Source organism: Scophthalmus maximus, chromosome 1 (genome assembly GCF_022379125.1).
Source record: "Scophthalmus maximus strain ysfricsl-2021 chromosome 1, ASM2237912v1, whole genome shotgun sequence".
In the NCBI taxonomy this organism is placed as follows: Eukaryota; Metazoa; Chordata; class Actinopteri; order Pleuronectiformes; family Scophthalmidae; genus Scophthalmus; species Scophthalmus maximus.
In genome coordinates this window covers 19,625,004-19,641,876 of record NC_061515.1, presented here as the reverse complement: position 1 = coordinate 19,641,876, position 16,873 = coordinate 19,625,004, and the positions used below count along the sequence as shown (strand labels likewise).

At 43.8% G+C, this 16,873-nt stretch overlaps 3 protein-coding genes and 1 long non-coding RNA gene across 14 annotated transcripts; 2 read left to right on the top strand and 2 right to left on the bottom strand.

Moving 5' to 3' along the window:
• Positions 1 to 737: 737 nt before the first annotated feature.
• On the bottom strand, positions 738 to 3,047 carry LOC118305490. Its single transcript, XR_004792702.2, has 3 exons — positions 2,889 to 3,047; positions 1,567 to 1,625; positions 738 to 837 (listed from the first exon to the last, which is right to left on the bottom strand). It is a non-coding gene; the product is annotated as an uncharacterized LOC118305490 (long non-coding RNA).
• Positions 3,048 to 5,917: 2,870 nt separating this feature from the next.
• On the top strand, positions 5,918 to 9,190 carry gpbar1 (G protein-coupled bile acid receptor 1). Of its 3 annotated transcripts, none has more exons than XM_035629740.2 (3): positions 5,918 to 6,055; positions 6,283 to 6,490; positions 7,491 to 9,190. In XM_035629740.2, exon 3 carries the CDS (start codon positions 7,543 to 7,545, stop codon positions 8,566 to 8,568), a length of 1,026 nt encoding a protein of 341 aa, XP_035485633.1. In that variant the 5' UTR covers positions 5,918 to 6,055; positions 6,283 to 6,490; positions 7,491 to 7,542; the 3' UTR covers positions 8,569 to 9,190. The 3 variants fall into 3 exon arrangements, with proteins under 3 accessions (XP_035485633.1, XP_035485635.1, XP_047190854.1); XM_035629742.2 differs by lacking the exon at positions 5,918 to 6,055 and adding an exon at positions 7,253 to 7,381 and having other exon boundaries at positions 6,231 to 6,490; XM_047334898.1 differs by lacking the exon at positions 5,918 to 6,055 and having other exon boundaries at positions 6,231 to 6,490.
• A 1,140-nt stretch (positions 9,191 to 10,330) lies between these two features.
• On the bottom strand, positions 10,331 to 13,563 carry LOC118305398 (intermediate filament protein ON3). 6 transcript variants are annotated; one of them, XM_035629734.2, is made up of 9 exons: positions 13,402 to 13,563; positions 12,659 to 12,867; positions 12,456 to 12,516; positions 12,182 to 12,277; positions 11,845 to 12,009; positions 11,599 to 11,724; positions 11,282 to 11,502; positions 11,122 to 11,147; positions 10,331 to 10,843 (listed from the first exon to the last, which is right to left on the bottom strand). In XM_035629734.2, exons 1-9 carry the CDS (start codon positions 13,561 to 13,563, stop codon positions 10,695 to 10,697), a joined length of 1,215 nt encoding a protein of 404 aa, XP_035485627.2. In that variant the 3' UTR covers positions 10,331 to 10,694. The 6 variants fall into 6 exon arrangements, with proteins under 6 accessions (XP_035485627.2, XP_035485628.2, XP_035485629.2 ...); XM_035629737.2 differs by having other exon boundaries at positions 10,747 to 10,889; XM_035629738.2 differs by having other exon boundaries at positions 10,766 to 10,889; positions 11,266 to 11,502.
• A 376-nt stretch (positions 13,564 to 13,939) lies between these two features.
• LOC118305315 (keratin, type I cytoskeletal 18) lies at positions 13,940 to 16,304 on the top strand. 4 transcript variants are annotated; one of them, XM_035629728.2, is made up of 7 exons: positions 13,940 to 14,320; positions 14,430 to 14,512; positions 14,621 to 14,777; positions 14,883 to 15,044; positions 15,144 to 15,269; positions 15,624 to 15,853; positions 16,103 to 16,304. In XM_035629728.2, the coding sequence occupies exons 1-7, from the start codon at positions 13,949 to 13,951 to the stop codon at positions 16,155 to 16,157; spliced, it is 1,185 nt and encodes a 394-aa protein (XP_035485621.2). In that variant the 5' UTR covers positions 13,940 to 13,948; the 3' UTR covers positions 16,158 to 16,304. The 4 variants fall into 4 exon arrangements, with proteins under 4 accessions (XP_035485621.2, XP_035485622.1, XP_035485620.1 ...); XM_035629729.2 differs by having other exon boundaries at positions 15,960 to 16,304; XM_035629727.2 differs by having other exon boundaries at positions 15,931 to 16,304.
• The last annotated feature ends 569 nt before the right edge of the window (positions 16,305 to 16,873 follow it).

The following is a 16,873-nucleotide window of genomic DNA, read 5'->3' as shown; positions in this document are numbered from 1 at the left end:
CTAGTAACTATTTTTGTCTGTGTTTATGAGTTTGGTTCATACTTGGAGTCAAAATTGGTCATGGCACGGGTAACAGTGACATGGAGAGCTGGGAAAAGATGCAACTGACTTTAAAAGCTTCCTGAGTTCAAGTGGCTTGTTTAGACTTGCTTGATTCCGTTTAGATTCAGCTCCTTTTTATATATATTTTTATCAGATGAGTAAAGAGAGGGGGTGAGTCAGTTTGGAGATGACAGGACCCTTAAGGGAGGAGATATTTCTAAAACCAAAGCGGAGATATGATTAAAGGTAGAAAATATTGACTGTGGGGGTGGCTGACAAATACCCTGACTCTTTATCATACAAAAGACATCATTCACGATGGATTGCGCCATGTGATTCAGAAGTCAGTCTGACTGGCACCAAAGTGACCCATGGGATCTGACTGACTGGAAAACCAAAGTCTGAATTGTTCTTCTGCCTTAGTTTCCTGCCAGACTCCATCTATTAGCTGTTCCATAGTAATATTTGGAAGTACACAGATTATTCTTTCATGGTAATATTGAGTTTTACAGTTGAAGAAAACAACAGGGATTAAATATAGTATAAATAGAACATTTTCTTTGAGTTTCGGGGACTTTGAGAACAAACACGACTTGAGCAGTAGCAGTAGATGAATTGCATGGGATTTTATGGGTCGCTCCACACGTTTACCTCTACCCTGCTCACACGACTCAATTCATCAGAAAAATGGGTCTGACCTTTTTTGGGAAATGGGTGATGAGGTCAATTAAGTTGGTGATCAGTGATGTGTTCGTGGTCCTGGAAGTTCTTCCCTCATTCATTGCTGCTTGGGATCTGTCAGAGAAAAAAACAATGACCATGTTAGAACATGTTGTAAAGGTCACAGCATTCCTGGAAAGTTCAAAAACACCTCAGCAGTGATTCCCAACATTTTAAACTTCACTGTCCAGTTACTTGTATAGATGTATAATGATTTTAAGAGGTGTGAATTCGGACTTGGACCAGAATTGGCCAAACCCAACTTAACAAAAAGGAAACTGCCGAATGTATGGCTTCTGAACACCACTGCTGCACTCCTCCCAGCTCCTCCTAACACATTTTTTTTCAAGGCCAAAGCCTCTATTCTTTTCCAATTCCTCCTCCTTGGCTGTCCATCACACTGAGGGAAAAACAACTGTCGATTTGTATCCTGTGCATCAAGTGCTTCTTCCTTGTATCTGGATTCTCAGCTCACGCAGTCATTGTATGCGTCTGTGCACATGTATAACTCACTCACACAGACAGGCAGTAAAACACAATTACAATGTAATTAGAAGATGAAATTTCACCTCTAATTAATTTAGAATGAATATAAATGTCTCTCTTCACAGTGTTGCTTATGGAGACATGAACAACTGTTTATTATTGAATATTTCTGACTTTTCATGTGCATAATACTTTGGAAATCACAAATGAATACTGATTAAGTAGTCAGTCTAGCATTTCAATCACACTATTCTCCATTTCTGCCTTACTGGTCCTGGTACCCGGTACACGTTTTACACACAATAAACCATGTTTTACCATCCAGCAGTGTTTCAGCAGCAGTTTTCATTCAGCTGGGCTGAAGGTCAACTAGCAACCTGGGGAAAAATAACCCCTGTCAATTGGTGGCAGGATATTTTCCTCATCAGTCACAGCGCTGTGTTTGGCCTCAAAGATAAGATAAAGGCTAGGAGTGACAGGGCTTTAAGTCTGATCTATTAAGTTAAAGCACATATTCTCTGCAGGCTGCTGACAACAGATGCTGAACCAATCGGCTGAGCAGAGATGTGCCAAGGTAAACATGTCTGCAGGAAGGGGGGGGTGACAAGCCTATTAACAATGCATCTATTTCATAAAAACAGAGTCAGGATATAACATCTTGTATTGTGTTGGCAGGGAGCAGGACAATTACTGGCAACAACATATAATTAAGGAGGGATACAGCTAAAAAATATCAAATGTGTACTAAATTATACAGTTAGATCATTAATAAAGTGGATGGACAATAAAAAACTAATTCTAACATGTGGCTCACTTCCTAAACTCATTCTTTTTATTGAAGCATCACCTATTTGTATTCCTGGACTTTGCCAGCATCTCCTGGAGAAGGAATGTGCTGACAATGTTATCTGGAGATAATATTAACTTGACTACAGACTGAGGCTAATGCTAGATTCTGTTAGCTTGACTAGAGACTGATACTGTTAGCTTGACTAGAGAATGTTATCTTGACTAAAGGGGCTAATGCTACATACTGTTAGATTGACTAGAGGGGCTAATGCTGGATACCGTTAGCTTGAGTAGCTAACATATGCTTGAGTAGACAACAAAGATAACATATTATTAGGGCCCGAGCACGAGGTGCGCGGACCCTGGGGCATGCATGCACCAGGGCCGCATGCACCGAGGTGCAAGGCCCTATTGTTTCCTTAAGGATTATTATTATTATTATTAATTTTTTTTCAGACGCGTTCGCTCATTTTGCAGGCTGTTATGGAAGCAAATAAGAAACATAAGTCTTTGAACTTTAACAGACACTGAATACTTAATATTGAAAAAAAAAATTTTTTAAAACGTATCTGAATTTATTTGTTCGGAATTTCACCTCTTTGAAATTATTTTTACTTCGGTATTCAGATACAAAAAAATTGAGATCTCAAAATTTCAAGTTACAATTTTTAGATTGCTCAAATTCAGATCGAAAAATTCAAGTCAAATATTCACACTCTCAAATTTGATTACTCAAATTCTCACAGTAACATCCGGGGCTACCCAGGATAGGAAAAGCAATTGAGCCTGCATGCAATCTAACTGACGTCTGGCCTATCAGAGCACGGCCTCTCTGTCATGTGATGACTTACCTACATAAAGACACGAGTCACACAAACCATAGCTGTGTTCCAAACATACTTAGCTTCAACATACTCCTGTCGAGCCCTACATAAACAGCAAACTTCCCAGAGCGCCTTCGTTTCCCCTGGCAGTCATCTTCACAATAACCGTGCCGATTTCTTGGATCAAATGACAGACAGACCGGGCTCTGATAGGCCAGACGTCGGGCTCATTTCTTGGATCACATGACAGACAGGCCGTGCTCTGATAGGCCAGACGTCGGTTCGATTGCATGCAGGCTCAATTGCTTTTCCTATCCTGGGTAGCCCGAAAGAGGTGAAATTCCGAACATATAAAATCGGATACATGTTTTTGTTTTTTTTAATTTCAATATTAAGTATTCAGTGGCTGTTAAAGTTCAAAGACTTGACCTATTTGCTTCCATACTCCCGCTACTCAGACCCAGAGGCCTGATGCTGGGTGTGGCCATGGGGCTCCATAGCGCCCCTTATGTAAGGCAGTCTTTTCGGGTGCATATAGTGACAGTTCTGAATCAAAGATGCATGGCTGATCTGTACAAAACTTCTCAGGTATGATAAGATGACCGCCCTCAACACATCTCCATGTTAATATTGACCATAAGTCATAGTGCCACCTACTGGCAAATTAACGTGACAAATCCTACTTTTATTTCCCCTGCCTCGCAGATTCACCTGATCAACCTCAAATTTGCTCAGTAGACTCAGTATACCAATTGGATGATGTCATATTTACGCCGTCTGCGTGGCTATTCGTAGATCACAAGCTATCGGCTAACAAAATTGTGAACATCATAACTCAACCATATTTGGACATATCTTTACCAGATTCCTCAGGAATGATAACTGTCCCGCCCTGAACAGATTCCCATGTCAATATTGGACATAAGTCATAGCGCCACCTACTGGCAACAGGACGTTTGAAGTTGTACTTTTACATCCTGTGCCTTGCAGGATCATTGGATCCACTTCATATTTGGTCAGCTTAGTTGTGACACATGGCTGATGTTATACTGTGAACATTTTTGAAATGTGTCAAACACTGTTGCCATGGTGACGCATTGTTCGCCATAAAATCCGTTACATATTTGAGGCACTTGGGATGCGTTGTGTCTCACGAAACTTGGCAGACACGTTTAGTGTAGGACGTCGATATGTTCGATATGTCTCTTTTTTCCCATTGTGTCAAAATGGCTCCATAGCGCCCCCTACAACATTTCAAGGTCAATTCCCCCCCCTTTAAATTTGACGCAGATGAACGAAATTCAGTCGGCTCATGTATTTCTCAACGACCTACAAATAAGCCTCTTGGAGCAATTAGCTCCGCCCAACCGGAAGTCAGCCATTTTGGATTTTACCTTGGCGGTGATGGCGAATGGAAGCTGTCGTACTTTGACGAACTCCTCCTAGGTGGTTAATTGGATCCGCCTCAAACTTGGGTAGCGCGTAGAGGAGGCCTTTCTGATCAAACAAAATCAAAAGATTTAGTCTACATCGAAAGGCGTGGCCGTGGTGAAGCGTGATTCGCCATGAACAGGAAGTTGCTCCAAATCAAAGGTACATGGTCTTATCGGACCCAAACTTCTCAGGCATGATAACAGTCCCGCCCTAAACACATCTACATGTCTATATTGGATATACGTCATAGTGCCACCTAATGGCAAGAGGAAGTTAAAATTTTTTACTTTTATGTCCTGTGCCCTGCAGGTTCACTGGAGCAACCTCAAATTTGGTCAGCTTAGTTGTGAGACGTGGCTGATATTGTACTGTGAAAGTGTATCTCCCGGTGACCTACAAAAAAGCCTTTTGGAGACATTAGCTCAGCCCAACCGGAAGTCTACCATTTTCATTTTTCAGCCTGAAGTCTGTTGGTACCACGAACTGAACCCACCAGGAAGACGCCATTTTCAAAGTGAGGACACAGGGAATAGAAATCTGCGCGACCCGACCGGCCGTCGCGAAACTCAGCAGACGCGTCGAGAGCGGCGAACCACGCGTCCTCGACGGCGAGAGTGCTCGGGCCCGATCATCGCTGCTCGCAGCTTTAATGTTATAATCAAGCTTATTAAGCTTGATTAGATATTACTGGATAATATTGGCTTGACTAGTTAGGCCCAATGCTCGATCACATTAGCTTGACCACAAGATGTTAGCTTGACTAGACAATACTGGATAATGTTAGCTTACCTAGTTAATGAAGCTAACAGGTTGTCCAATTAATCATATCACATTCAATGTTTCTGCTATGTACAAATAATACAGATTAAATCATTTGTTTACTGTAATATGGGACCCACTGTTCCAGGAAAAGCCCATGACGCTCCTCCATCTGCTCCTTTGTAGTGGGAGGATGTTGTGGTTTCGTGTCCAGCATGTCCTCCCTGTGCAGTGTCTTCCCAGGAACGTTTCTGTTTAAAGCCATTATCTGACTGAGGCTCGTCCATCTCTGCTCCAAACTATCAGTGAAGGAGTCGTCCCTGTTTGGCGAACAGAGCAGTTCACCGCCGGCCTTCCATCCAACGCTGTGTTTAAACATGAGACATCTGTGACGTGTTATGTATACTTACACATTGGAAGTGTATGTTTAGTGCAGTACAGGGCCAAATAAAAGGAACAAATACATCTTAGCATTTGTTTTAACCTACTTAGCGTATGGAATGGAAGTGTCAGGCACACTGACGGCATCAGATGAATTACTAAAATGATTTTTAACACCTGAATGATAAAAATCAATGTAAGAAAGGTGTTTATTTAAAATATAAAATCCATTGGCTTTCATTGTCATTGTGAAATCATATTTTATTCCTGTGCTTTTGTTTACATTGAGACACCCTCCTGTGTCTTGTAAATGTGCATCAAAGGAGAAAATATAAAACGTTGAACGTTTGAAATAATCCTCTTTTTTGGTCATGCCGTATTTATCTAAGTGAGTTTTTAGTCGAGGATCATAAATATCAATGACACGTGCAGTAGGAGCTTTCTTGAAGTGGCCGGGGGGCCATGATGGAGGGTGTGAAAACAAACCGCATGCCATGTCTGCTGATGTTAACCTGGAATGTTTTTATCATTTTTCAGGCTGCAGTGATAACAGCCTCCCATCTTCTTCCATTCATGGAGGTGCACTCGAGGCCTGGATGGTGATGACCAATGGATGTACAGTAAGAGAGCGAAAAGGAGAAGTAGTGGTAGTTAGTAGTTCAAGGGTCAGTGGTCTCATTCATCCTCTGCATGACCAGTGACCTCCTTTAGGAAAAGACAGACATATCGTGTGACTGTTGCCTCCTCCTCCCTCCTCCTCCTCTTCCTCCTCCTCCATTATGCACTTCCCCTCAAAGTATCAGAGGAACAGCAGTACACTTGACTTCTCTCTCCGTCTCTTTCGTAGTTTGTGGTGGTGAAAAGGCTGCAGCTGTTGAATGGACTGAGAGGATGTCAAACGATAAAAGAAGCTCCTGTTGTTTTTCGGTGGAGGCTGCACTGGCTGTGGATATGACGTGCAAGGGAAACATGCTTGAAGTTATCAGGAGAGTGATAAGAATCTATATTTCATTAGAATTAACGTACGGACTGTCTGGACTGTACATCCCCAAAAGGTAAGAGTCTTTCTAGTTTTTTTGCTTTTGATTCCAAAAAGCTCACAATAAGCAAAAGGTTATTTGTAGGTATTTGTTGGTGATATTCTTTTCAACAATCATACAGTAGATAGTCATCAGTGTGCTGGATTATATGTTACATATATGTTACAACAATTTTTTCATGAAAGAGAGTCACAGAAAGTGGTGAAAATGGCCAATACTGCATATGAGCAATAATAACAATTTCATTCTGTGTAAACACCTTTTAAGGAGAGTACTTGCTGAAACTGTAACAGGACATTGATACCATAAAATGTCCCATCATTGAGTTTGTTGGCTTGTAAATCGGATTGTGTGCAGTATGCATACTGGAAATTCTCACACGTGGCAACATTTTATTTGGTTATTGTCATATATAATGTTCATGTAAAAATGATTGTTGCTCTGTTGCTGATAGTTCTCCTGCCTTGAAGCGTCATCACGGTAAAAACAGAACATACGCTGACCTAGAAAGCGAGACATAATAAAGATGAATCATAAAGCCCATAGACATAAAGCTATGTGTAACACATAGGTGTGGTTTACTGTGAGAACCTGTGACCATTTTCCTGTATACTGCAAACGTGTTAAATTATCCTTGGGATTTCGCTTTATACAGTATAATAGATACAAGGGGCGGTGTAATTCCAGAGTCCCAGGCGATGAATTATTGATTGACAGCGGCCAAACGTCCATTAACATGTGCTCTGTTAGCTAACCAATGGGTTCAATTTGTTTCAGTGGTCAAGAGGAGAGGAACATCGCTGTTGTTTTAATAGGCTGCCTCCGTCAAGTGTCTCTTATCATACGAAGAGACAGCAAATATGTGCAACTCCGTATCGTTTGTCTTGGAAGGTTTTACAGAGAAAAGTAGGGAAATTATTCATATTATGAGTCAAACAGATGATGAGAGGAACCAGACGTGTTTGAGAAACTTTGTCCCTGAAGTATACAAACACGTGTTTCACCCCCTCCACAGGGTAGCTGTACCTTGATGGGAGTGGGGCCGGGCTTTCCAGATTTCACCTGCAATGGATGACAAGGACTCCTCTGCTGTTCTCTCCGGGGAGCGGCTCATCTACGCCATCACCGTCCCCCTGTCGACCTCCATCATCCTGGCCAACCTTGTCATCATCCTGGGCATCGCCTGCAACCGCCAGCTCCACAACACGCCCAACTACCTCTTCCTCAGCCTGTTGGTGGCTGACCTGTGCACGGGCGTGGCGCTGCCTTTCATACCATTAATGGGCCTGAACCGGGAGTTGAGTCTCAGCTCGTGCTTTCTGGCCCACATCTTCCCGAACTTCCTCTTCTTGGCATTCCTGTTCAACCTGGTCATGGTGCATTATGAGCGCTACATTTGCATCGTCGACCCCCTGCATTACAATAACTTGTGGATGCACCGCAGCTTTCCTCTGGCACTGCTTTTGGTGTGGGTGCCCCCGCTTCTGTACGCTTGTCTACCTGCTTTCGGCTGGACCAACTGGACAGGACCGGATTGGGACGACTGTTGTTGTGCAAGTAGCCAAAATTTCACTTCACTTTCAAACTGTTCAACCAATGGAACCACCTGCTGCTCCTATCGGCGAGTGTTCCCCAACGCTTTTATATACTTGGAGGTGTATGGACTTGTCCTGCCTGCTATTCTTACAATCGCTGGCATGACCGGCCGAGTTCTGTGGATCACTCGAGGTCAGCTGAAGGACATTTGTCGTCTCCATCGTTCGGTGGATCGGGGGAGTCAGGCCTCCGACCGGGAGCAGAGGCTGAACCTGCGCTACACTCGTTGTGTGGTGGCCGTGTCGCTGACTTTTCTGGCGTGCTGGGTCCCCTATCTCATCTACATGCACGTCTGCATCGCGTTCCTGATCAGCGACACCAAGTGGAGCTCCACCACTCACATTGTGCTGTCGTGCACCGGCATCGGCAGCATGGCCGTGGTGCCACTGGTGCTCGGCCTGGCCAACAAGCAGTACACGGAGCCGGCGTACAAACTTCTCCAGAAACTCCGAGACAGATGGAGAAGGACGCGGGGGTCAGAGGAAGTGGCAGTCTGAGAAAAGAATGATTAATAATAGAATATTTATGAGGATAGATTATCTTGCTGGGGTTTCAAATCGAGGCCAACAGAAGGAGATTTTTCTTTTTCAACAGAAAACATATTTTCTTTGATCTTTAACAATTGATATGAGGGCTGCCCCTGACCAAAGATCTTCCTCCTCAACTAGTTCAAGTCACACTTTAATTTTCAATCGCGTCCTCCATTGTTTCACAAAAGTTCCACCTAGCTCATTTTAAAAGGTTGAACAACAATGAAGCTATAAATGCTGAAAATTCTCACTATAACATCATGAAGGAAGTTAAACGAAAAAACAATCCTATTAAGCTCCATTTCTCTTTGTGCTGCCTGCTCTGCACATCAGTGTAACCACTCGTAAATCTTCTCCATCTGTCACCCCCCCCTGCATGCAATGTTTACTCCCACCTCCCCCACCAGTGTTTATCTGAATACTGGTATGCAAGCTGGAGAGGGGAGATGGATGCGTCCGCACTGCGTAATACATCCACAAGACGATGAGGAGATTAAGGCCTCAGCAAGAGCACCGGAAACAGAGACATGAAGTGAAAACCATGCCTCCATCTGAAAGCTGAAAAATAAAAAATAAAAATTCACAGAGATTTTCCAGTTTCAGCCACAGTTTCTCAAAAAGGTTTTAAAAAGCCGGCTTGTGTCCTCCGGGCTCCATCTGTCAAAGTCACTTTATTTGCTTGAGTGGAATTAGATTTTTTATTTGTAACTTCATTAAAAAACAGAATATGTCATGCATTTGTTCCTACAGGCAAAATGTTATTTTAACAGCGTATGTCGGTGGGAAAGGGACAGACGCCGATCGAGTTGCGGAGGAAAAAGCAAACTTTAATCAAGTTAAATTGCAAACGAGGTCTGACCTGTTGTGGGACATGAGGACATAAAGGAAATCATCACGAGGTCAGGGTACGCACTGTCTGCGTGGCTATTTATGTTTGTGTTGCCTGTGAGAAGCCATGTTCCAGTGTGGTTTCCACATCAGTATATTGCGTAGATGTCAGGAAGACAGAGAGGAACCGGGAAAAGAGGAGGAGGATGAGGAGGAAGAAGACAGGACAAGACTGTCGGGCTCCATCTCCTGTTCTGCTCTCTGTATCAAAGCAAACCTCTGAGCCAAAACACCTTGCCAAATCGTGTCTGGATTTAACCCACGTAATAATTCGACATTTCGGGAAATACACTTATCAAACAAAGCTTTTGGATCAAATCAGGCTAATATTAACGCCCCCCCTTCCAGGCTTTATGCTGAGATATATAGAAAGATTATTTCTCTGCAAGAAAACAAATAAACACACATTTCCCAAAATGCTTTAAAAACTGTTATCATACCCTGTGTATCTGTTGTTCGGAAGATAGAGCAGAAGAAATAATGAATTTATAACTATTTATGTGTTCATTCCATTGCCTCGTTACCTTGTCAGTGAACTTTGTAATGTCTTCTGATTTCTACATGATTACTAGGTGCAGATACATGTAAGAGAAGACAGGGAAGCTTGTAAACATACAGGACATCAGGAGCACAGACAAAAATTATATTCATATGTATTGAAAAATATGAAAAAGCCATTTCAAGCAATGTAGTTACTACCCCAGATCTATGCTTGCTTCCCCTCGATGTGACCTTCTTCTTGGATTCTAGGAAACATTATCTCTGTGTATTTCCCTTAACATTAACAAGATGTGGACGGACATAACAGTTGCACTCCTTTAAAAAACTGGGCTGGATCCCACAAGTTCCTTTTTTTTTTATTGTTCACAAAGACAAATTCTTATTCCAATTTCGCTCACAAAGGTATGACAGATGAATACACTGATGCTGAATGAGAACACAAGATAAGAAAATCTGAAAAAACACCGCTTGACATACAGTAAACCAAATGTCTCCAACTTCACGCAGTAATTCTAGGGAAAATGTTCAACCTCTCGAGAAGCAGTTGTCAAAAAAGAGATTAATTATTGCATTAAAAGTTTCATGAGGATACTCTATGAGTATAATTTATTCAACTATATGTTTAACTTAATTTGACGTTCTTGAATTCACATTTTGTGGATATGCTGTAATGCTGCGGACTGAGCCGTGAGGGACAGTCCCGGTCAATCTTCAGCGTAACAGGAGCTTTCGGACACGACTCTGCCCAACTCAACCTCCACCCGGATCAGGACACGTTTATTGGAGGCGGCGCGCTGCAGTGGCGGGGTTACGGCGAGTTCTGGGGCTCGGGACTTCTCGGGCGGGTAAGTGTCTGCGTGCAAGTAAGGACGTGGATTGGTTGATTTGTTTTTAGATATCTGAGTGAAAAGAGAGGTTTGATTATAGAGTGACACGTAACATGAATCAATCATGAGAATTATTTGATGTATGAAATGGGTGCAGGTATTGTGTCTTTTTTATTCAGATTTTATATAATTTTAGCTTTTCCTACTTTCCGATTATTTTTATTTTTTTCAAACTTTCTCTTAATTTTACCTTTTAATCAGGAAGTATGGGTTTATTAAAGCTCTAAAAAAAATCTGTTTTCACCTGTGTGGCGCATGAGGTCAAGCATTCTTCACATAGATGGAGCAGAAAAAAGGATGTTAGCGAAAGCATTATTGAATTGTGATGCATTTCGGCAAACAGCAACATGAGTGGTTTCACCAAATTAGAAGCTGATGTATATCTTACTGTGGTGCTCCTATACCTCTCTTCCTCGCCCTCCAGCAGCTTGCGGTAGGTGGCGATCTCAATGTCCAGGGCCAGCTTCAGGTTCATCAGCTCCTGGTGTTCACGGATCTGTCCGGCCAGGTCCTGCTTGGCCCGCCTCAAAGCCTCCTCCAGCTGGGCAATGTCCTCCCCGGCCTTCTCCAGGTTGCTGTCGCCCTTGGCGCTGAGGACGCCGATGTCCTTCCTCAGAGCTACTTCCTACAGGGAAGAGAGGAGGAGGAGGAGAAGATCATAGGCTGGTTGGATAGCGAAGGGGCGGAGATCTTGAAAGTTTGTAGCTATGCGATTCCCAACCTTCCTGATGAGAGCGTCCAGGTCCCCATTGAGTCTCTGGATGAGGCGCAGCATGTCTGAGATCTCCCTCTTCACATCGCGCACTTCCTGCTCACGTTGTCCTGCAGTTAGGACCATGGCGTCCATCTAAGTGAGGGGAAACGTGAACAATGTTGAAAACAGTAGAAATTAATATTGTTACCATTATGCATGTTTGTATGTATAAGAGTTTTACACTCTTGACACGTTTCATTTCGTCCTCCTCACCTTTCTCTGGTTCCACTGCTCAGCCTCCTCCCTGGTGCGGGTGGCCACCTTGGCATACTGATTCTTGACACTCTCGACGATCTCGTCCATGTCCAGAAACCGCTTGCTGTTGTCGGCCAGGATCACCGTCTTGTTCTGGACGAGCGACTCCAGCTCCTTGATCTCCTGCAGGTTGCAGACACCAGCACTACAGTTAGTTTATTTCTTTACTTTCATCTACTTCTTTGGTGTTAAATGTGAATGAATCTATTATTGAAATATTTCACACAAGGAACACAAGGAACCTGACCCAAGGAGGGAATGAGAATAATGAAACTAGAATAAACTCCATCATTACCTCATCGTAGCCGACCCGGAGGAAGTCCAGTTTTCCCATCAGGTCCTCCAGCTCCAGAGCCAGATTGACTTGCTCCAAGTGACCATCATCTACATCCTGTTACACACACACACACACACATTGGTGCCCACGTGGCAAAGTGAAGATATTGCTTCCAAAATATCATATTGCGAAATGTAATATTGCCAGTGGGTCTTTAAACTCAATGCAATACTGCATAACAGCCAGTTTTTATTGTTGTTTCTAAATGAGCAGAATACGTAGCTCACAGTACCTTTTTGGTGACGATGAAATCATTCTCCACATCAGCTTTCTTTTGCAGCTCGTCCTTATACCTGAGACCAATTTGAAAATAAAGGGGGGGGTTAGGGTTAGGGTTAGCTAAAACATTGTTTCGAGTCTTCTGTGGAAAACACTTTCCTTCATGCATCACATTTCTCAGCCAGAATCAGAACTTGCTGCGTGTGACCGGCTGACCTCTGCTTGGTGTTCTCCACCTCCTCGTGCTTCTTGAGCAGCTCGTCCTGCAGATTCTCTTGGTCGCGCAGCAGGCTCTCGATCTGCTGCTCCAGCTCGTTCTCCAGCTGCTTGACAATGTCGTCCACCTTCCCCTCGTACTCCTCCTGCTCCTTGAGGATCCCCAGCTTGGTGTCAAGCTTTTTGTTCTCGTCCTCCAGGTTCTTCACCTGAGGCAGAGTTAGAGAGAGGCGAAAGGGAAAAGACGTAAAAGGAGACACGAAGGAGGATGAACCGCAGCAACAAAATGCAATATTTGCAATAAAGAAAATACAAATGAGGGTTCAAACTATAGATGTCCTGAATAAAGATGTTTTTGTTGTACTCAAAAAGCAACAATGTCCCTTAAACCCTTAGATATTTATGTCACAGAGGCGACTGAGGAGACACATTTCATGGCTTCAGGTCACAGAATGAGTTACAGCACACAGTAACACAGTAACAGGTGTTACTCACTTTGAACTTAAGAAAAAATATTTGCTTTGAAATCTTGCACAGATAAATGAGAGAGTGATAAAATAACTGAATAAGCAATCGAGTCAAACTACAATTTGGAAAAAAGTTTTAGAGAAGTGTTCAAAGAGTTTAAATCTGAACAAGTTAAAGTTATAGTAACAGTTAATAAAACGATATTAATAATAATATTTACGATTTAACATTTACGATTTAACATTTGCAGGACACAAATAAAGTAATTTACAAACCTTGTCAATCAGTTGGACGAACTTGTCATTGAGTCCCACCATGTCGTCCTTCTCCCTGGATTTGCCCGCCGGGTTGATCCGGTGGTGGGTGGGTTGGCAGCGGGCCGGTCCCGCGCCGCCGGGGGAGTACGACTGGCTGCTGTAATCTCTCTGTTGAGACATGCTGAGGCTCGTGACGGCGACGAGAAGAAGTGTCGATGTTCGCTGCAGGTGAGCGACGAAAGCACCGGCAACTCCCCGGATCGGCCACTTTTAAGGCGGACGAGGACCACCCGTCACATCCCCACCGCCCTGCGCGTGTCCAATCGAGAGAGGACAAGTGCAATGTTGCAGAGAAAAATGAAGGAAAAAAAAGTCGACATGAAAAACTCGAATTTCGACTCTGAGACAGTTTGTCCAGGTGTGGTGCTGGGCACCGGGAGCCAATGGTATCCACGGGGGCGGACGCGTGCGTAAAAAGGGAGGTATAAAACCGACCTGTATCCATGGCAGCATCCATCAGGTGACTCTGTCTCCACTGTCAGCTCTCTCTCATCCAGCTGCCGTCATGCCTTCAAACACCGCCGCCAGCATGTTCGGTGGGGCCGGGGGAAGGGGCTCCAGGGCGTCCGTGGCGAGCCTGCAGGGGCTGCGCAACGTCCTGCGCAACGAGCCGGACGGAGACGCCGCTCCGGCGACATCTGCAGCTCCCCCAGCTCCCGCGTCCCCCGCCGCTGCTCCCGCCGCCCCCGCGGACGACAAGCAGACCCTGCGGGGTCTGAACGATCGACTGTCCGGCTACCTGGACCGGGTGAAGCAGCTGAAGGAGGAGAACGACAACCTGGAGAAACAGATCGATGAGATTTTGGCCAAAAAGAGGACAACCGAGGGCCGCGACTGGGATGAGACGGAGAAACCCCTGGATGAGCTCAAGAACAAGGTCTGGTGTATTTCTTGAAAATAAAATAAAAAACATTGGGGCTTTGATCCAAATGATGATGATTTTAAGAGATTCCTGGCAATATACATCATGCATTTTTCCTCCTCAGATAAAAGACATCGCCCTGGACAATGCCAAGCTGCTCCTTCAGATTGACAACACCAAACTGGCCAATGATGACTTCAAAAACAAGTAAATTTCATGAGAGACCAGACGGAAAAAAGAAATAATAATAATGGGAGTCTGCCTTACGTAGTCTAAACTTCATGGTCTGCAGAATAATTCAGATCACTCCTTCAGGGAGGACGATGAGAAAAAGGCCCGGAAGGAATTGGAAAATGACCTGGAGGTTCTGAAGAAGGCCGCTGAGGAATCCAAGCGTAACTGTGAGCAGACAAAGAAGGAGATGGACTTGGTGAAGGAAGAGCTTGCTCGCATCAAACGGGAACACAAGGATGTGAGGCTGGAACACCGACACACGAATCACAGGAACACACACTTTTAAAATTAACAAAATTCTCTGTATGAGGTAAGGCAAAGTTGCACTTTTGGCCCTTTGTAGGATGTGGACGCCCTGCGTGATAAGATCAGGGAGTCCCAGGTGACGGTGGAGGTTGATTCCCAGAATTCCAACCTGGGCCAGATACTCAACAGGATCCGTGGCCAGTATGATAAAGTAGCCCAGAAGAACCTGAAGGAGACGGATGAGTGGTACCAGAGCAAGGTACGATAACTGCAGGATATCCCATTTTGTATTATCTTTTTATTCCCCCTTCCCTTTCACTCTCCTTTCCAAAGTACATCTTGTTTTTTCCCTCTGCAGTTTGAAAACATCAAGGTGGTCGAGTCCCAAAACGTTGAGGTCTTGCATTCTGTGAAGACAGAGATCAAGGAGCAGCTCAAACAGAAACAGATTCTGGAAATTAGGATCCAGACTTTGCAGAGCACGGTAACCAAACACAAACACAATTTCTGAAATCCCTTGAACAAAATGTTTACCAATATCTTTCCTTTATCATGTCAGGAATGCAAGAACTACCTGTCCATTTCACACGCATCCCTGATTCCCCTGTCATTACACTGTAAACCTGCTACTTTAAACCAGACAAACTCTCAATCCGTCTCACTGTAAGTCTGACAAACCACCTGGATCCGCGCTTGCGTAACAAAACAAGCTATGAAGATGAGAAAGGTCACAGTGATCTCTACGTTCTTCTAAGATTCATGTCTCCTTGGTTTATCATCAAAGTATGAAGAGTTTTCGAAGGAGGAAGTCAAGAATCAACTTATTTCTTCCCTCCAGGTCCGAAACCTCGAGGAATCCCTGAGGATCACCCAGACCGAGTACGGCCGACGACTGTCGCCTCTCAACGGGGCGATAATGGACCGGGCAGCGGAGCTGGAGAAGGTGAGGTCACAGGTGGAGCACAAGGTGGAGACCAACAGGAACCTGCTGTGTGTCAAGATGAAGCTGGAGTCCGAGATCAACAACTACCAGCAGCTGATACTCGGCATGACCGCCGACACTGAAAGGTGAGGAAGGTCAAAAAATCTTTATGACTGTTCTATGGTGGCAAAAGTTGAAGATGTATCCCTTTCACCTAAAGCAGCCCCCCTAACAAATCCACCCCCCCTGAAGATGACCCTGCTGAAGCAGTGGAGGAAGGAAACCCCATCAAGGCCGAGGAAAAACGGCGCCACCAAAAAGAAGAAAAGCAAGAGCAAATCTAAGGAGGGCTCATCTTCCTCCTCCTCATCATCATCTTCTTCTTCCTCCTCTAGGACCGAGAAAGAAGATGAAAAGCCCAAGAGTGAGGGTGAAGTCGCCAAAGCTTGATCTAAAATCTGCTCTGGTCTTTTCTGTCACTCAGCCAAGTGACATATTAAACTATGACCTATTGATGCTGCCAAACCTGAAATGCTGTGATGTCGTTAAGCTGCATGTCTCTCAGATGTCAGAAAATAAATACATTTGACTTCAAAAGTAAATTGTCCAGCAGTGTTTCTTAAAACTCTGAGGTACCACAGCTACTTTGGGAAAATAACAAACATTGTTGTGGTTTGCACAGAAACTTAAAAAAATAGCTTATTTCCAACAGAGGCTGTGAGGCTGAACAGTAGTCACATTCCAAATGAATGATTATTTGTATTATAGTGACAATTATTTGCTCAATTAATATTTGGTTTATGAAATGTAAGAAATTTCTTAACGATTCCAATCATATCTACAGCACAAGGTGATGATGTCTTGTTCAGGACCCGAAAGTTTTATTTACTTTTGGAAAATGCTCACGTTAATGAAAATTATCAAATCAAATGTTTGAAATTTTTGCTTGAAGAACAAAAACAAAAAACATTGACGATGCAGTTAATCAATAACTTGTTTTAGCTCTAGGGTGTGTAGGGTATTTGTTGACTGTGAGTTACCAGGTGCCACATACACACGACACACCGTCCACCAGCCTGTGAGAAACAAAGAGTGCATGAAAAGTTACACAGTAAGTGAGGAAGTGGAAGTCAAAATACACATTGTGTTAATCAATGGTGAAGTGT